We start from the raw sequence: 14862 nt of genomic DNA, 5'->3' as shown, positions 1-14862 counted from the left end.
ATCCAAAATGATTTTTTTTAAGTTTTCTTAGTTTTAATATCAGTATAAACCTTTTTATGTAAAAATTTTCATTAAAATCGGTTGTGTCGTTTTCATTAAGAAATCGGTTCTATGGCAAGTACATAGGTACCGTTAATAACGGTCCAAAAAATATTTTTCTTCTTTCAAAAGTGCGGCCTTATTTGCAGCAAAACATATTTTTTTTTTTTTCAAAGCAAAATCGTTATCCGTTTTTGAGAAAATTGCAATATCTCGAAAACTTTATATTGGAGATATCCTTTGAAAAAGAGACATTAAAATAAAAAGGCAAAAAATAAAAAAAACGGCTCTTGAAAATTACGTAGAAATCGTCTGTACCGAGTTTTTAGCAAATCTATCAATCCGTTTGAGCTCTTTTTTAAAATTCTTCAAACTGAAACCTTCATATAACGGATACAGGGTACAATTATTGGTAGTGGCAACGATTGATGTCTCGATCCATGTATTATTGGCACCGCCTTTACTTTATATGAAACGATATATTGGCATCCCTTTTTAACCATAACCATTGCCTTTAAGCCAACCATTGTACTTATTTTTTCCAAAAGGGCCCCAAATTCTTGTGTGCCCAAGGGCCCCAGGATAGTTAAAGACGGCCCTGTTGGTTATTTTCGGATTTGAGAAGTATTATAATGAAGGTGGTAGAGGGTATATTTGAACATTCATTAATTTTGTAATAAATGATTTTTGGAAAGAGAAGAAGTAAACTGAATAGGGTTGATGTTGTATTTGAACTCTTGAACTTGGATGGTCTATTAGATTTAATCGTTTTGTGATAAATGGGCTTTTATGGAGGAATGAAAAAAAAAGACTATTGACTTTCTTAATGATTTTTTCCAAATGTGAATGGAATTGTTTTTTTTTTCTTACTGTAGATTTATATTTCAAAAAAAAAAAAATTTATACTTTGGATTAAGTATTAACAAAAGGAACAAACCTTTTGATTTACTTTAAATCTAGTTATCTTTGAGGATTCTTTAAAAAAGAAAGACATAATTTTTTTAGCTTTGGAAAAAGAACAGTAATTTTTTTTTTTTTTTTATTATAACCCCAAACACCATATTCTTTGTTAAGTTTTTGGAAGATTTTCTAAAAAACGATGATATCCCAAATAACATTTAGCTTCAATAATGAAAAGAGACCCTCCAAACGACTCCAACTTTTCCTTAACATAACTATAAGATACTCCCAACACTATTAAGTGAACGTTTGAAGCCTTTGGTCAACAGTCTGACAGGTCGATATTAGTGTGGCTTAAGTAAATAGTTGTATGACATCCAAATAAGAAAATCGTTCTTAGTTAAACTCTATAGGACACTTATAGATGCAAATTCTTGTGAAATTCCATTTATTTTAATATTGAAGAATCTCCTGGGTCACTTTACAACTCTCATTATATGTTAATCCTGCCAATCATGAGTGTAATTATATATTAAATTCGATACTTTCTTTTCTAAAGTTCGCAAATCAGCTCTTTCGTTTACACAATGATTTATTAAAATTATTCGCAAATACTTCTCAAAATTATAAACATGAACTTTTCCAAATGAAATACGAATAAACAAAGTACCCAATATAATATTTTGTTTGATTTAAAACCAACATCGACATACCTAATAGATAAGACTCAAAAAGTTTTGTCATTCATATATCGAAAATATAGTTAAGTTTCTTTATACATTTCGAACCAAAAAATACATATTTATTTAGTCCCATTTAGTCCCGTTAACTGGTCCCATAATCTCTTCCACAAATCGAATAAATACACAAACTGCAAATGCTTCTTCTATCTAAATCAATTCCATTACTCTCATTGAAAGTTCCCTCTACCAAATGCTTCGCATTATCACTTAGTGCGGATGCATTTTGAAATCAATTTCAATAATCCTCATATAGATTCCGATGGAGTAGCTAAAGCAAACTGCTAGGACAAATCCGACATTGACGACCAACGACGACGTTTAACGGAGGACGAGCAAGGGACAAAAATAAACAACGCTGGCTATTTCATTGCATGCACTACACGAACCTTGCCAGATGTTGTTTTCGATCTGCCTCAAACAAAATGCAAAATCACTTCCAATTCCTTATCCATTGGCCATCATTATCCTCACCCTCGCGCTTCCTATACCACTCAACTTTTCATTGCCTAGACTCGTGGTATTGGTCGATTGGTCTTTGGCTGTATGGAAATTGCAAGTGAGAGCATGGTCATGTGATTCTAGGATTCCAAATGCTTCTTCGCCATCATAATCATCCGATTCAAGATTAACGAGCGTATAATATTCTAAATCGACTGTCGACAAAACTGGCATCCTTTTGCTTATGTCGGCCTGTCTCTGTCTGTCTGTCTATAAGCGAAGGACATTCTTGGGAAAAACTTCAATCACGAATCAGCGCAAATTCCGACGACAAAAAGGATATGCAAGTTCGCGTTTCCTCACGCGATTTGTTTGCCAATGCAATCGACGATGACGATGATGATGATGGTGGTTCCTCTCGTGAATCCTGATTCTTAATACCACTGATGACCCACATTTGTGGCACTAAATGAAATTGGATGGCATTAGAAATGCATTCAACCAATCACATTCATCCCAACATCATCGTCATCGTGTCGTCTGTCCACGACCAATGCCCGCCCACCCGCTGGTTGCTGTCGTTCTCATGGCTCGTTCTGTAGTCTTAAAACTCGTTGCACTTTATATCGATGGCAATGCAGAATTAGTGCTTCGTTTGGTCCTAGCGCGTATCGTGTGGCTATGATGGTAATTCTTCTTTTTGCCTATGCTATACTCTCTCTCGATTTCTCCAACAACATCCATGGGAAGAGTGAAAATTGAAATAGTTTTACTCATTCATTGGCATAATCCAATATCGTTGTCGTCGTTATGGTATGGTTGAAGTGCTGCTGCACTGTCTCCATCAGCGGAATTTGTTGTTATTGTTGTTGTTTCAAGCCGGATATCCTTGATCGAACTTAATATTCAACTGATATTTCTTTTTTTTTTTTTTATTTTTTTTTAAAACGTTCAACGATGATGATGGTCGCTGGTGACCGGTCATGAAGTTTATATTATGCTTCAATGGGATTTGAAATTCATAGAACGATAAAGTCTATACCAATGTGATGTTTGAACGAAATTTTATTTTATAAGAATTGGGCGATGAATAATGATTTTCTTTGAATTCACGGAATTTGTCTTTTTTGGTTTAAAGAATTGCAAAAACGCTTATTGTTTTTTTTTTTTTAAGTTTTAGGTTAGTGTTCTATTTGCGTGATTAAATTGAAATTTTTTCAAATGAAAAAAGTGAAAGAAAATACTCTTGATCTGTTTTTATGTAAAAATAATTTCCTATTCATATTAATGTTCAGCTTGAATTATGTATGTCTAATTTAAAAAGTTAATCTAAGGATCTTAAGAATGGTAGGTAGATTGAATCATGTCAAAAGATAGATACTATGAGTTGATCGTTTGCAGTAAAATATAAAAGACATATAAATATTCCAGTGATGGCAAACTAATACTAGGTTAGAATATTGATAAGTTAAAAATAGATAAACTAGCGGATAAGCTTAAAGACCATTTGGATCAGAAGATAATGAATTCTTTAGTAAGGAGACAAGGTTTATTAGAACAATTTCTTCAAACTCCGGTTTAATAACATCGTGTTGAAAAAATGTGTAAATAATAGACTTAAAAGAATTTTTGTCTTAAAAAAATCGATTAAAAATGAAAAAATTCCATATTAATTCTATATGAATACGTCTTATTATTAAAAGATATTCTTGAAAAAAGTGAATCATTTAAGATTAATTTGGAAATCGTCTTAATGTTTGGTAGTTGAAACATTTTAAACAAAATTTTTAAAATTTTCATAGGACTTCAGCTTGAGTTGCAGTTTATCGTAACAGTGAGATGCCTGATGGTAAAACACTCCCAAGAGTTTTAGGATCGATCCTATGTAGTTGCTAGCTTCTTCTTAAATTAAGTGAATTCTTTTAAATTAGCACATTCAATAGAATAGAAGAAGATTTGTCCGCTTAATTTATGACTGAAGTCTTCTTAAAGAAAAATCATACAGAAATCCGCTTGATTTTATACAGAATGGCCTTGTTTTAGTTGGTCTTTTTTCTTTTGAGAAATTGTTTTTTGATTTTAAAAAAATCAAATTTTGTTTTTGAAAAATCTATTTTTTAAAAAAGGCTCAAGACTTTATTGAAACTTTGTTTTTATGTTTAAATAGGCAGGTTCAGAAACGTTAGGGACTAAATATTTAGGTAATTTCTCGGTCTCTGATTGGTCAACTGTCAAAAAAAATCCTTCCAATTTAGGTAATTTTATTGGAAAGCTAACTGGAAAATTAGGCAAGAAAATTTTTCCTACAAATTTAGGAAAGTTTTTTTGTCAACATGACAGCTGATTGTTTTTAATTACAGAATTATGTTAACTGAATTAAATCTATTTATGTGAAAAACGAGTAAAAAGTGCATTACCTATCGGTTATACATAATTAGTTTTATTTATTTATTAAAGTAAAGTGAAATTTGGTGTCTGCACCATGCGATCTGTAAAATTCTTAAGTAAGTTTCGAAATTTGACAATAACATCATATACAAATTAATTTAGTCAATTTACTCAAATTTCCGTTCAGAAAATGACGTTGCCAAACTATCTAGTCCCTAATATTTCCTGAACGTACCCAATTTAAATTTACTTTATTAATGGCATTTTTTTTTTCTGAATAATTTGGTATTATTCATTTGAAGCTCGAAAGCTTTTAAGGAAATAAATTTTTTTGCAACCTTCAACCAAATTTTATATTTATTTGTTAAGTTTCTTATTTCAATTTTATAATAACCAAATTTTATATTAATTTTAACATTATATTAATTTTTAAGTTTTTTATTTTAATTTTATAAAAAAAATTATAAAAAATATTTAAAAGCTTTCGTATTCCAAGAAACTTTTAACATTCAAGGACGTTCGACCCAGTCGTACATTTTATTTAAACGGAATACATAACACAAATACAACAGCTTTCAAAATCAGTTTCTCCAAAACAATGTGTCCTGTTTTGACTCTTCAAAAGAGTTTCAAATCGTAAATAATTTGACTTTGAAGCCTCATCAACGCCAACAGTTGATGATAAACAGAGTTTCCAACAGAAAGTTTTCAGCTTCAAAAATTGTAGGTAGTTTACACGGTAAATTCCGTAAAGATCAATTTTTCAATATTTTTTCACACTCATATGAATGTATGTAAAGCAGCTCTTGTTTTTTTTTAAGAAAATTCTATTAAGTCTTAAGGAAAAACTGATGACATGAAGGATCCTGTTTCTGGATTGGCACAGCAATGGTGACCAAATAAGGAGCTCCTTGAAACCTTTTCAAAAAGTTCAATATTTTTATATTTAAACTCCGTCATGTCCAAAATATGTTGATGAAATAAAAAAACGTGAAAACAATCAAAATTTAAATATGAAGAATTTGATTGTATTTTGACGCTTGCTTGACAGATACAAAAACTTTCTGCATTAAAAAAAATCAATTCGTCAAATTTTTTACAATTTTGATACACTTGCACACATTTTTTCATTGATTTTATTTTTAATGCAGATTTTTTGTTAATTTGAAGTTCAAATTATTGGGTTAGGTGGAGGTATATGTAGATAGCTTTTGAGTTGTAGTGTTTGGTTGAAAGATTTATTTTGCAACTCAGGTTGAATTGAATCAAATTCCACCTAAATAAGAACTAGGTCCCACATCGGCATTAAGAATTCTCTTGTTTACATTAAAAAAAAAAATTACATTTCCTGATCATTTGAAAATTTTTTTGGGTACATCTTTTGTAAATATTGCTATGAATCGCATGCGATTCTTTATTTAAACATTTAATTTTTTTTCCAAAATCACATGACCGAATTTTAACTGCCAAAATAAAACCATTACACAGAGAAAAATAGACCACATAAAATAGAACAAAAACAATAAGATTTCTCTATGGTTTTCATCCAAGAAGGAAACCTTATTAAAACAATCGGGTTTTACTTATTGTTTTAAAATCTGCAAAAAAATAAAAAAAACCATGACCAGGCTGGGAATCGAACTGGAACCTTCAAACATTAGTCGCTGTGTGACTTTATTACAAATAATAAAATCTCTTAATCATAGACAAAAATCCACCAAACTCTTGGCCTAATTTTCCAAAAATTCCACCAAATAGAAAAAGAAGCAAACAAAAAAAAAACTGTGCTAAATGATTTTCTTTTTATTCTACTTTCTACACATTTCCATATTTATTCATTTCTTTCCTTTTAAATTGTATTCTTACAGATTCCCCAAATGATTCTGCTAACATTCGACGGTGCGGTAAATTTGAATAACTATGAACATTACAAAAAGATTTTCGACAAAAAAAGGAAGAATCCAAATGGATGCGAAATTAAGGGAACATTCTTTATTTCCCATGAATACAGGTAAGCAAAAAAAAAAAAAAGTAATAAAAGAAAGAAAGTAAAAAGTGAAAAAAAAAGAAAACACAAGAAAAGATTAAAATTTGTATAAAAAAAGGTAATTTAAGCCGCCTTTTCAGTGAAGAAGAATTTTGGCTTGTAGCCAAAGAGCAGTCGCATGGTTTCCTCTCGATGGTAAATAAAACCGAGTAATTGGTTGTATGTTGAAAGTATTCATTTTCCCTTTTTTTTTGAATTTTTTTTTATTTTTTTCCTTGGGAACAATGAGTGAAATTTATTATTTGAAGTGGAAAGCTTTCCTTGTTTTCAAATTACAAAAAAATCAACAACAAAACTATACAGCGAAATCCAAATTGTAGCTCTTCTCTCTTATTTTCATTCGGATTCTTTTTCTCAAGGTTTATGAGAGGATTTTTATGTTTCCTAATTGCCTAGTGTGAAAATTGAAATTTACCTTTTCATTTTGTATTTTCTATTTTAAGTCCAACACAATCGAAAAAAATACCAAATATTTAACTTCTTACACACAACAAATTTGTTCGATGTACACATACTCTCCCAAAATGTCCAGAAAAACAAAAGTCCAACTCAAACTTGACTCTTTTATATTATTTTTGGTCACTTTCTGACAAATTCACTTCAACTTTTTGTCCAAGCAATGTCCGCAACGTTTATAACATGGCAAGAGCTAAAAAAGCCTGACCATAGAAAACACTTGAAACAAAGAAAAATAAAAAAAAAATGTAAATCATTTTCATCAGGACTCATGGCAGTGACAAAGCCATTCATTTCCCTTATCTGAACAACACTTTCCCATGGTCGAGGGTCCTTTTTCTGTAACCCCGTGCCATATAAACCATTTAAAGGTTTGGTCGTTGGGAAATTTCAATTAACATGAAACTGCGAATGAGTGAAAAGTTAAAGAAAACAACAATGAAATAAAAAACGAAGAGTGGAAAAGAGGGAAAAAACGGGAATACTGTGGGGAGTCAAGTGGATTCAGACATCGTAAAGTTAAAGGATATCTCCGTTGTTTGTTGTTTTTTTTTTTTTTTTTTTTATATTTTTGTAACTAAGAGGATTGAGGAGGAAGAGAAGAAAAGTTTTTGACAAGATATAATTTAAAGTTTTCTGTGAAGACAACAAATTTAAGGGAGGCTTTAAAATATATAACAAAGCTAATATAAATGAAATTTTTTGTTATTGTCGTAAATTACTTACTTCGGTCATCAGAATTGTAATTTTCGTGTTGTAATAGGTGATTCTCAAAGAGAATATGGTTTTTCTGACAAGTGATTTATTTAAGCTCTCTTCAGGGTCATATTTTACGTCAAGCTTTAGCAACATCTGATGTTAAAATCAAAAAGTACACCCCATTAGACTTTTTAAAGTCCTTTTCAGTACTGAATACTGAACTGAAGAGTATTTCATGGGGTTCACTGTTTGTTGTTAAATTTTGTGTGTTACCCACGTTGAAAAGTTATTTTCCTTTGCGCTTTCTGATTTTAAAAGGCGTATAATAGCCTATTCTAGTCTTACATTGCTGTTATTATGTCTTCCTCGTTTTTGAGTGATTGTTTTTTGGTACCCAATGGCTATTAGGATACTTTTTCATGGCAATAAGAAAATCGGTTTTCTTCCCAAATATGGCTTTGTAATAGGACCTCACACCTTTCAGTTATTCTTGACCAGTCAATAAGTCATTATTTGGTGTAATTTTTATTAAGTTTTTCACAAATTTTTTTATTGCTTCTTAAATGTATTTTGTTTAATTTTACGATGTGAACCTTCCAAAGCAAACTATATTGAAATAAAATGCTTATTTAAACTTAAATCAGATCAATTCATGTTGTTATTATTGAGAGACTTATTCGGGCTTTAAAAACATGTTACGCTGCGCTTATGGCGTTGCCTTACAGAAGCGAAATTTATATTTCTTGAATGATAAACATATATATCAATTTCTATAATATATCTTGTTAAAATAAATGAAACTAGTTTTATAAAAATAAGTTAGAATAATTTACCTGATTTAAACAAAAGAGCTGAGCAGCGAACTTGATTTTTTTTTTTTCAATATTTATTTTCCTCACTTTAGAGAGAGCATCTAATGAGATATAAAATAAAAGCTTTTTTCGCCTTTGAAAGTCAAAGTCCCAAGTTTTTAATTTAGCAACGGAACCTTTTTACCGAAATTGTACCTTAGTTTTTTTTGAAAAATTTGTACCAAAGTATTTATCGATCTTTTCTTTCTTAATAAAAAAGAGCAAAAAGAAAAGATTTCTAGCTACTAGATTATGAAAGCATTCAAATATAGCTCTGTGTAACCCAAACATGTAAAATTGTGAACGACCAGTTAAAGCTATCAATTGAAAGATTCAATAAAAACATTTTTTTTTAATTATTTGGTAAGCGAAGTAATTTTACAGTTGTAATTGAGGTTTTATAAACAAATGTCACGCATACGCCTCAGTGACCCTATTCCTTGAAACATACACTAGCCCAAAAAATTAAAGGAACAAACAAAATTCTTGATTTTTTTAGTGATTTTCAATAGGCTCTCAGAAAAAAAATGATCGTATCAAGCAAAATCATTGGACCTGTATAAAAACCAAAATTTTCCAAATTTGTTTTATTTTGAGTTTTTTAGGTTAACACACATTTAATTTAATAGACATTATTTTATAATCAAATGGGCACGGTAGTGTCCAGCCAAGTTCTCTAGCAACTTTTTCACTACACCCTTATTTACAAGAAACAACTCAGGCCAGCTTCGACCCCCCTCTAATTTCCATACCAAAGAGGCTAGAAATTTCAAACGCGCTACATTTGTTCAGCTGATGGTCCAAACCAAACTCCTCACAAAATTTCAGGTTCTTACAATGAGTAGTTTCAAAAATCAGAAAAACCGTAACTGACTCACTGACAGATCATCAAAATTATGGAGAACTTCCAGCTATCGTAGAAACACGATGATAGGACTTGTGGTGTATACAAAGGGAAAAATCGAAATTTTGAGGTTTTCGCCCATTTCCGCTGAATTTTCATCAAATATTATAGAGCATTTCTGATTATCGTAGAATCTTGAAATTTGGTAGAATGGTAGAGATGGTAGTACATACAAAAGAAAAAATTTAAAACTTGAGAATTTTAGACATTTTCACTGAATTTTCATCAAATATAGAGATATTCAATTCTTCAGCCATACCTTGCAAAAAGTAGTGAAATCACAACAAAAACATTTCTGTTAAAAAAAGAGCCAAGTTCTCCTATGTTGAAATTATGCTGGCACAAAAAATACTGAGATGTAAAAGTTTACCAAGTTCTAAAGTTTGGGTTCAAATTCGTATCAATAAAATTTTTTATTGTTTACTTGGCAGTTATTTCAAATAACTTTAAAAATCGGTAATTAAAAGAAAAATAATTGTCTTTAGAACCTGGTAAACTTTTACATCTCAGTAATTTTTGTACCAGAATAATTTCAACATAGGAGAACTTGGCTCTTTTTTTAACAGTAATGTTTTGTTGTGATTTTACTCTTGTGGTCGTAAAAGTATGCCTTCCTTATTAGAAGTTCAAGTCTTTCAACACCTACAATATACAATACAATGTAGGTCCTACATAGAATCATAATGAGTGATTGAAATTTCATATTCTATTATTGTTTGTGCAATATTCTCTAAATTTTGGATGTCCCAATAATTTGGTTATTATTTGCTGAACTTCTGATATGCAATATTATATGTACATATGTACAGTAGAGCACTGGTTCATACTTAAAAGCTGTGTGTAAATTTTAGTCCGTGTTTTTCTTAACATTTTATTTATAATTTGTAGTTCTAATAGCAAGTTTTTTGTCAATGTGCACTGAAAAAAGTGGACTATTTGAATTTGTCAAATTAGTTTATTATTAAATTTGTGTTTAAACGTAAATTTTCTTTTTTGTTTCTAGTTATAAAAAGTGTAATTATTTAATTTTATTTTATTGCAAAGCTTTTAGTATTTTTTTTTTGTTTTGTTTTGTCTTTGTTTATTGCTTGCATGCATAGGTAAGTGTGTATTTATTTTGTTATATAAGACAGCACTTCCCCTACATTACAAACCAAAGCTTTTAACGTTATCATATTTTTATATGTTATAATTATTTATTTTTCATTTTAAATTTAATTATATTTCTTTTTCATTTGCATCATATTAAATATTTTCTTCCAATAATTTACAGCCTCCGTGGCCCAACTAGTAAGCGCGCAGTTTTAAGAGTTCAGATCTTAGTGCTCTGAGTTCAATTCCCACTTGGAACCAAACATTTTTTTTTTATTATTTTTTTTTTTTTTAATTAAATAAATAGTTTCGATTCCTGCTGTAGACCATAATAATTTTATTTTTTTCTTATTAAATTTTTTTAAAGTTTAATTTGTTTGTTTTTTTTTAAATTTTTTTATTTTATTTATTTATTTTTTAATTCCAAGTTTGCCTATTGGTATTGCCCTGACTGCCGCGAATTAACAATATCAAGATTAGCTTTTAAAATGTCTTCTTTTAAAGCAGACATTTTAAAACTTTCAAAGGACATTTTAAAACAACAGATGGTAGATAATTCCACTTCAACGACCGATTTAATTTCTGAAAATCACCAAAATAAAATTTCTTCTGTTAATGAAGACATCCTTGCCCAATCAGGGTCAGGTATTCAGAAAAACCATGTTTCAAAAGTTAAGAAAAGAAGTAGAGATGCCGACTCCTTATCACATACTAAAAATTCTGGCCCACCTCCAAAAAGAACTAACCTCAGATCCAACCTTTCCAACACTGCCAACACATTAGAACTTCCTGAACCCATTGAAACCACTTCCACAACAAATTCCATTTCCAATCCTAAACTTATCAAGGCTGTTTCCAAACCTAAAACTATTTTCGTTTCACGTTTGGATCCTGACACAGCTCCTGAAGATGTTATCTCCCACTTAGTCTCTTGTAATAGCATACCATCACACTTATATAAAATGTACGAAAATCAGTAAACCCAATAGCTTTATCTCTTCTTTTAAAATAATTACAAATCCACTGCATTTCGATTCTATTTGCAATATTAATAACTGGCCTCCTGGAACACTAGTTAAGGAATTCTGCTCCACAAGAAAACGCAATTTGCCTAAGGATCTTCCATCAAAAAACTCAGTAGGATCACCCTCTTCTACCAAAACGTAAGAGGGCTTCGAAGCAAAACCGCTGACATCTTCGTCAATTCTCAAACATTCCCACATGATATTTTTGCTCTGACAGAAACCTGGTTAAACCCAAGTTTTTTGGACACGGAACTTTTTTGCCAAGAGTTCTTAGTTTATAGAAAGGATCGTCATGTTGGAAACTCAAAGGAATTGGGGGGAGGTGTCTTAATAGCTGTACATAATAAATTTGTTTCTTCTTCTATTTCATTCCCTTTTAAACTATCAATTGATTTAATTTGTGTAAAACTTACTGTAGAAAATAATTTTGTTTATATTCTAAACGCATACATTCCTCCAAAAAGTTCAGCATCCGTTTATGTCGAACTTTCCTTTGCTTTAGACTTCGTACTTGACCTGGTTTGCCCCAACAGCAATATATTACTTGTGGGAGATTTCAACTTACCACACATTCAATGGATTCCGTCGGAAGACGAAACTTACCAAGAACCTTCGTTGACTTCCTCTCAAAATGAACTGGCTTTTCTTGATAAAATTAGTTATTCTGACTTACAGCAAATAAGCTGTATTAAAAACTTTAAAAATCGAACTCTCGATTTGGTATTTTCCTCTGACGCTATTAGTACCCTTGTTCTAGAGTCTAGAATTGGAATTACTAATATAGATAATTACCATCCACCCTTGGAAATCTTTTTTGACTGTAGCAGTCATGTTACTGAAAACAGTAATGACATTGATTGCTCCTATTTTTTTGATTTCAGAAAAGCAAATTTTGAGTTGCTATCTGAAAACTTATATAGGTCTGGAATATCAGACGTATTGTCTTTGTCTAATATTGATGAAGCTGTTAACAGTTTCTATAGTATTCTAAACAATTGTCTTATTAATACTCTTTCCATGAAAAAAATGAAAAATACGAATTTAAATCAATCTTGGTACACAAAAGAACTGAAATCGTTGAGAAATAAACGAAATAAAGCTATTTTGTTATTTTACTTTTTTTAACTTCATAATATCATTCTTAACTTCATATCTTTGAATATAAATTAATTTTAACTTCTACCTTTAATTAAAGCCTTTCTGTTCCCTTTACTATAACTTTAAAAAATAAATTATCACAAAATAGAACTTTTAACCGTGTTCTATACCTACACACTCGTATTACCTCTAGAGTCAAATTATTTTAATCGAGGAGCTGCATCATAATACTATACAACCACTGCCAAATACACTATATACGCTGCCCAATTCCACCAAAACGAAACAATGCAAAAACCAAACTTTTTGCGAAATTGTTTCAAATTAATTCTCAAGAAGAGAGTAGTTTTGCCATGGAGTTTGAAATGGTTTGGTCTCTATGGTCTGGTTGGACGGTTTTGCAAAGTTTTGGTATATAGAAATATACTCAATTTAATTCACTCCCTAGACCAATATATCTACACAGTAGATTGCTATATTATATCTAAATGCATTGTTGGCCAAACATATATAATACAAACATACAACCAACATTATATTTGTTACAACAAAAATGTAATGCGATCGTAACTTTTTCGCTGGTACGCTTTCAAATGAATAACAAAAATAAAATCTCACTCACTATATCCAACTTACATACCATCAACGTATAAAAAGGTAGATAGGTTAGGTACGAGTATACCTATATTATACGATATAAACAGTTGTAGTTGTTGCTTGTAGGTAAGTAACAACTAACTATACAATATTCTGGCTAGCGTAGTAAATTAATTGTACCAACAGAACAAAACAAAAAAAAGAGAATGAATTAAAAAAAAAAAAAACACATCCAACAGTTTTACAATAACAAGAAAGCTTTTTCGCAACAGGAAAAGGATCTATCTAAAACAGCCATTTCAATAAAAACAAAAAAAAATCTTGCAGTGCAGTGGCGTTTCAACAAAATAATGGAAAAATGAAGTGATAAGTTAAGATTTACTGTTAAAAAATCCACTTTCCACAGTTTTTTCCTTCCCGGGAAAACACGTGGATCCACAGCCTGTAACGAAGCGTAATACTCTGCATTTTGATAGTACCTAAAGGCTAGGCGCACACATGCGATTTTAGTCGCGCGATTATTCAGTCGCAAAAATGGATCACAAGGATTTCAATGCCTGTGAACACACATGCTTCCCGCGATTAAAAATTTGAAAATTGTGTCTACAGTCATTGAAATTGTTGTCATCTAAATTGCGACTGAATAATCGCGCAATCAAAATCGCATGTGTGCGCCTAGCTTAACTAAGAGTGTTCTATTAAATCTAACACATTGAAAATATGACATTATTAGGGTTTTCGGACTATCCGCGTTATATATATAAATATAAAGTGAGTTCACTACTGTACTCACCCCGAACGTTTCGCTTCAAATTACAATGAGCGTGGTCACCGGGAAACTGCCGGCGAGATGTTATATGCGATTTTGGCTACGCAAGTTGTAGCGGGGCGTAGGAGGTTCCGTGTTTTGTTGTAAGCTTGCAAGTTGGGAGCAAACCGTACTCACTGTATCTTTGTTGGTGTGAAGCGGCTATTGGATAGATCGTGACGAGTTTATTAAAGGGTACCACGTACGAGATAGCTTAAACTTTCGTCCCGATTGAAATATTGATGTCGTTTTATTTCGATCGCTTCACGAATCGCACATTACATCTCGCTGGCAGTTTCCTGGTGACCACGCTCATTGTAATTCGAAACGTTCGGGGTGAGTACAGTAGTGAACTCACTTTATATTTATATATATAACGCGGATAATCCGAAAACCCTAATAATGTCATGTGTTAACATCCGCCAAAACCTTAAAAGTTACATTGCAAATACTCTAGCTTCGTTAATTTTCAACTGATTGTAATATTCAAACCTGTTTTTAAAAGAAGATATTACAACAATATACCTATAAAATAAAAGTATATGCGATGTTTGAAGGTCCAAAAAAAAAACGTTTTTTGTAACTAAATCCAGATTTTGGAGGTATTTTGAAAAATAAATAAAATAGGGCATATTCAATATGCCCCAGAAAACGTATTAAGTCACTAGAAAAATATTTACAAAATTTCGTTTTTTTTTTCGTTAAACAGTTGAAATGTAAAAATTCGTAATTTTTCTAAAATACACAGGAGCCAAAAACTATGTTAAATCAAAAATT

The 14862-nt window shown here is 30.9% G+C and overlaps 1 protein-coding gene across 2 annotated transcripts in view; it reads left to right on the top strand.

Moving 5' to 3' along the window:
• Positions 1 to 14862, top strand: part of LOC129909813 (chitin deacetylase 1) — a 74837-nt gene that overhangs the window by 44350 nt on the left and 15625 nt on the right. For both annotated transcript variants that reach the window (XM_055986910.1, XM_055986911.1), the window contains exon 5: positions 6377 to 6519. In XM_055986910.1, the coding sequence (XP_055842885.1) occupies positions 6377 to 6519 (143 nt within the window). The remainder of the gene's footprint in view (positions 1 to 6376; positions 6520 to 14862) is intronic.

Source organism: Episyrphus balteatus, chromosome 2 (assembly GCF_945859705.1).
Source record: "Episyrphus balteatus chromosome 2, idEpiBalt1.1, whole genome shotgun sequence".
Lineage (NCBI taxonomy): Eukaryota > Metazoa > Arthropoda > Insecta > Diptera > Syrphidae > Episyrphus > Episyrphus balteatus.
This window is presented reverse-complemented; position numbering and strand designations above follow the sequence as displayed.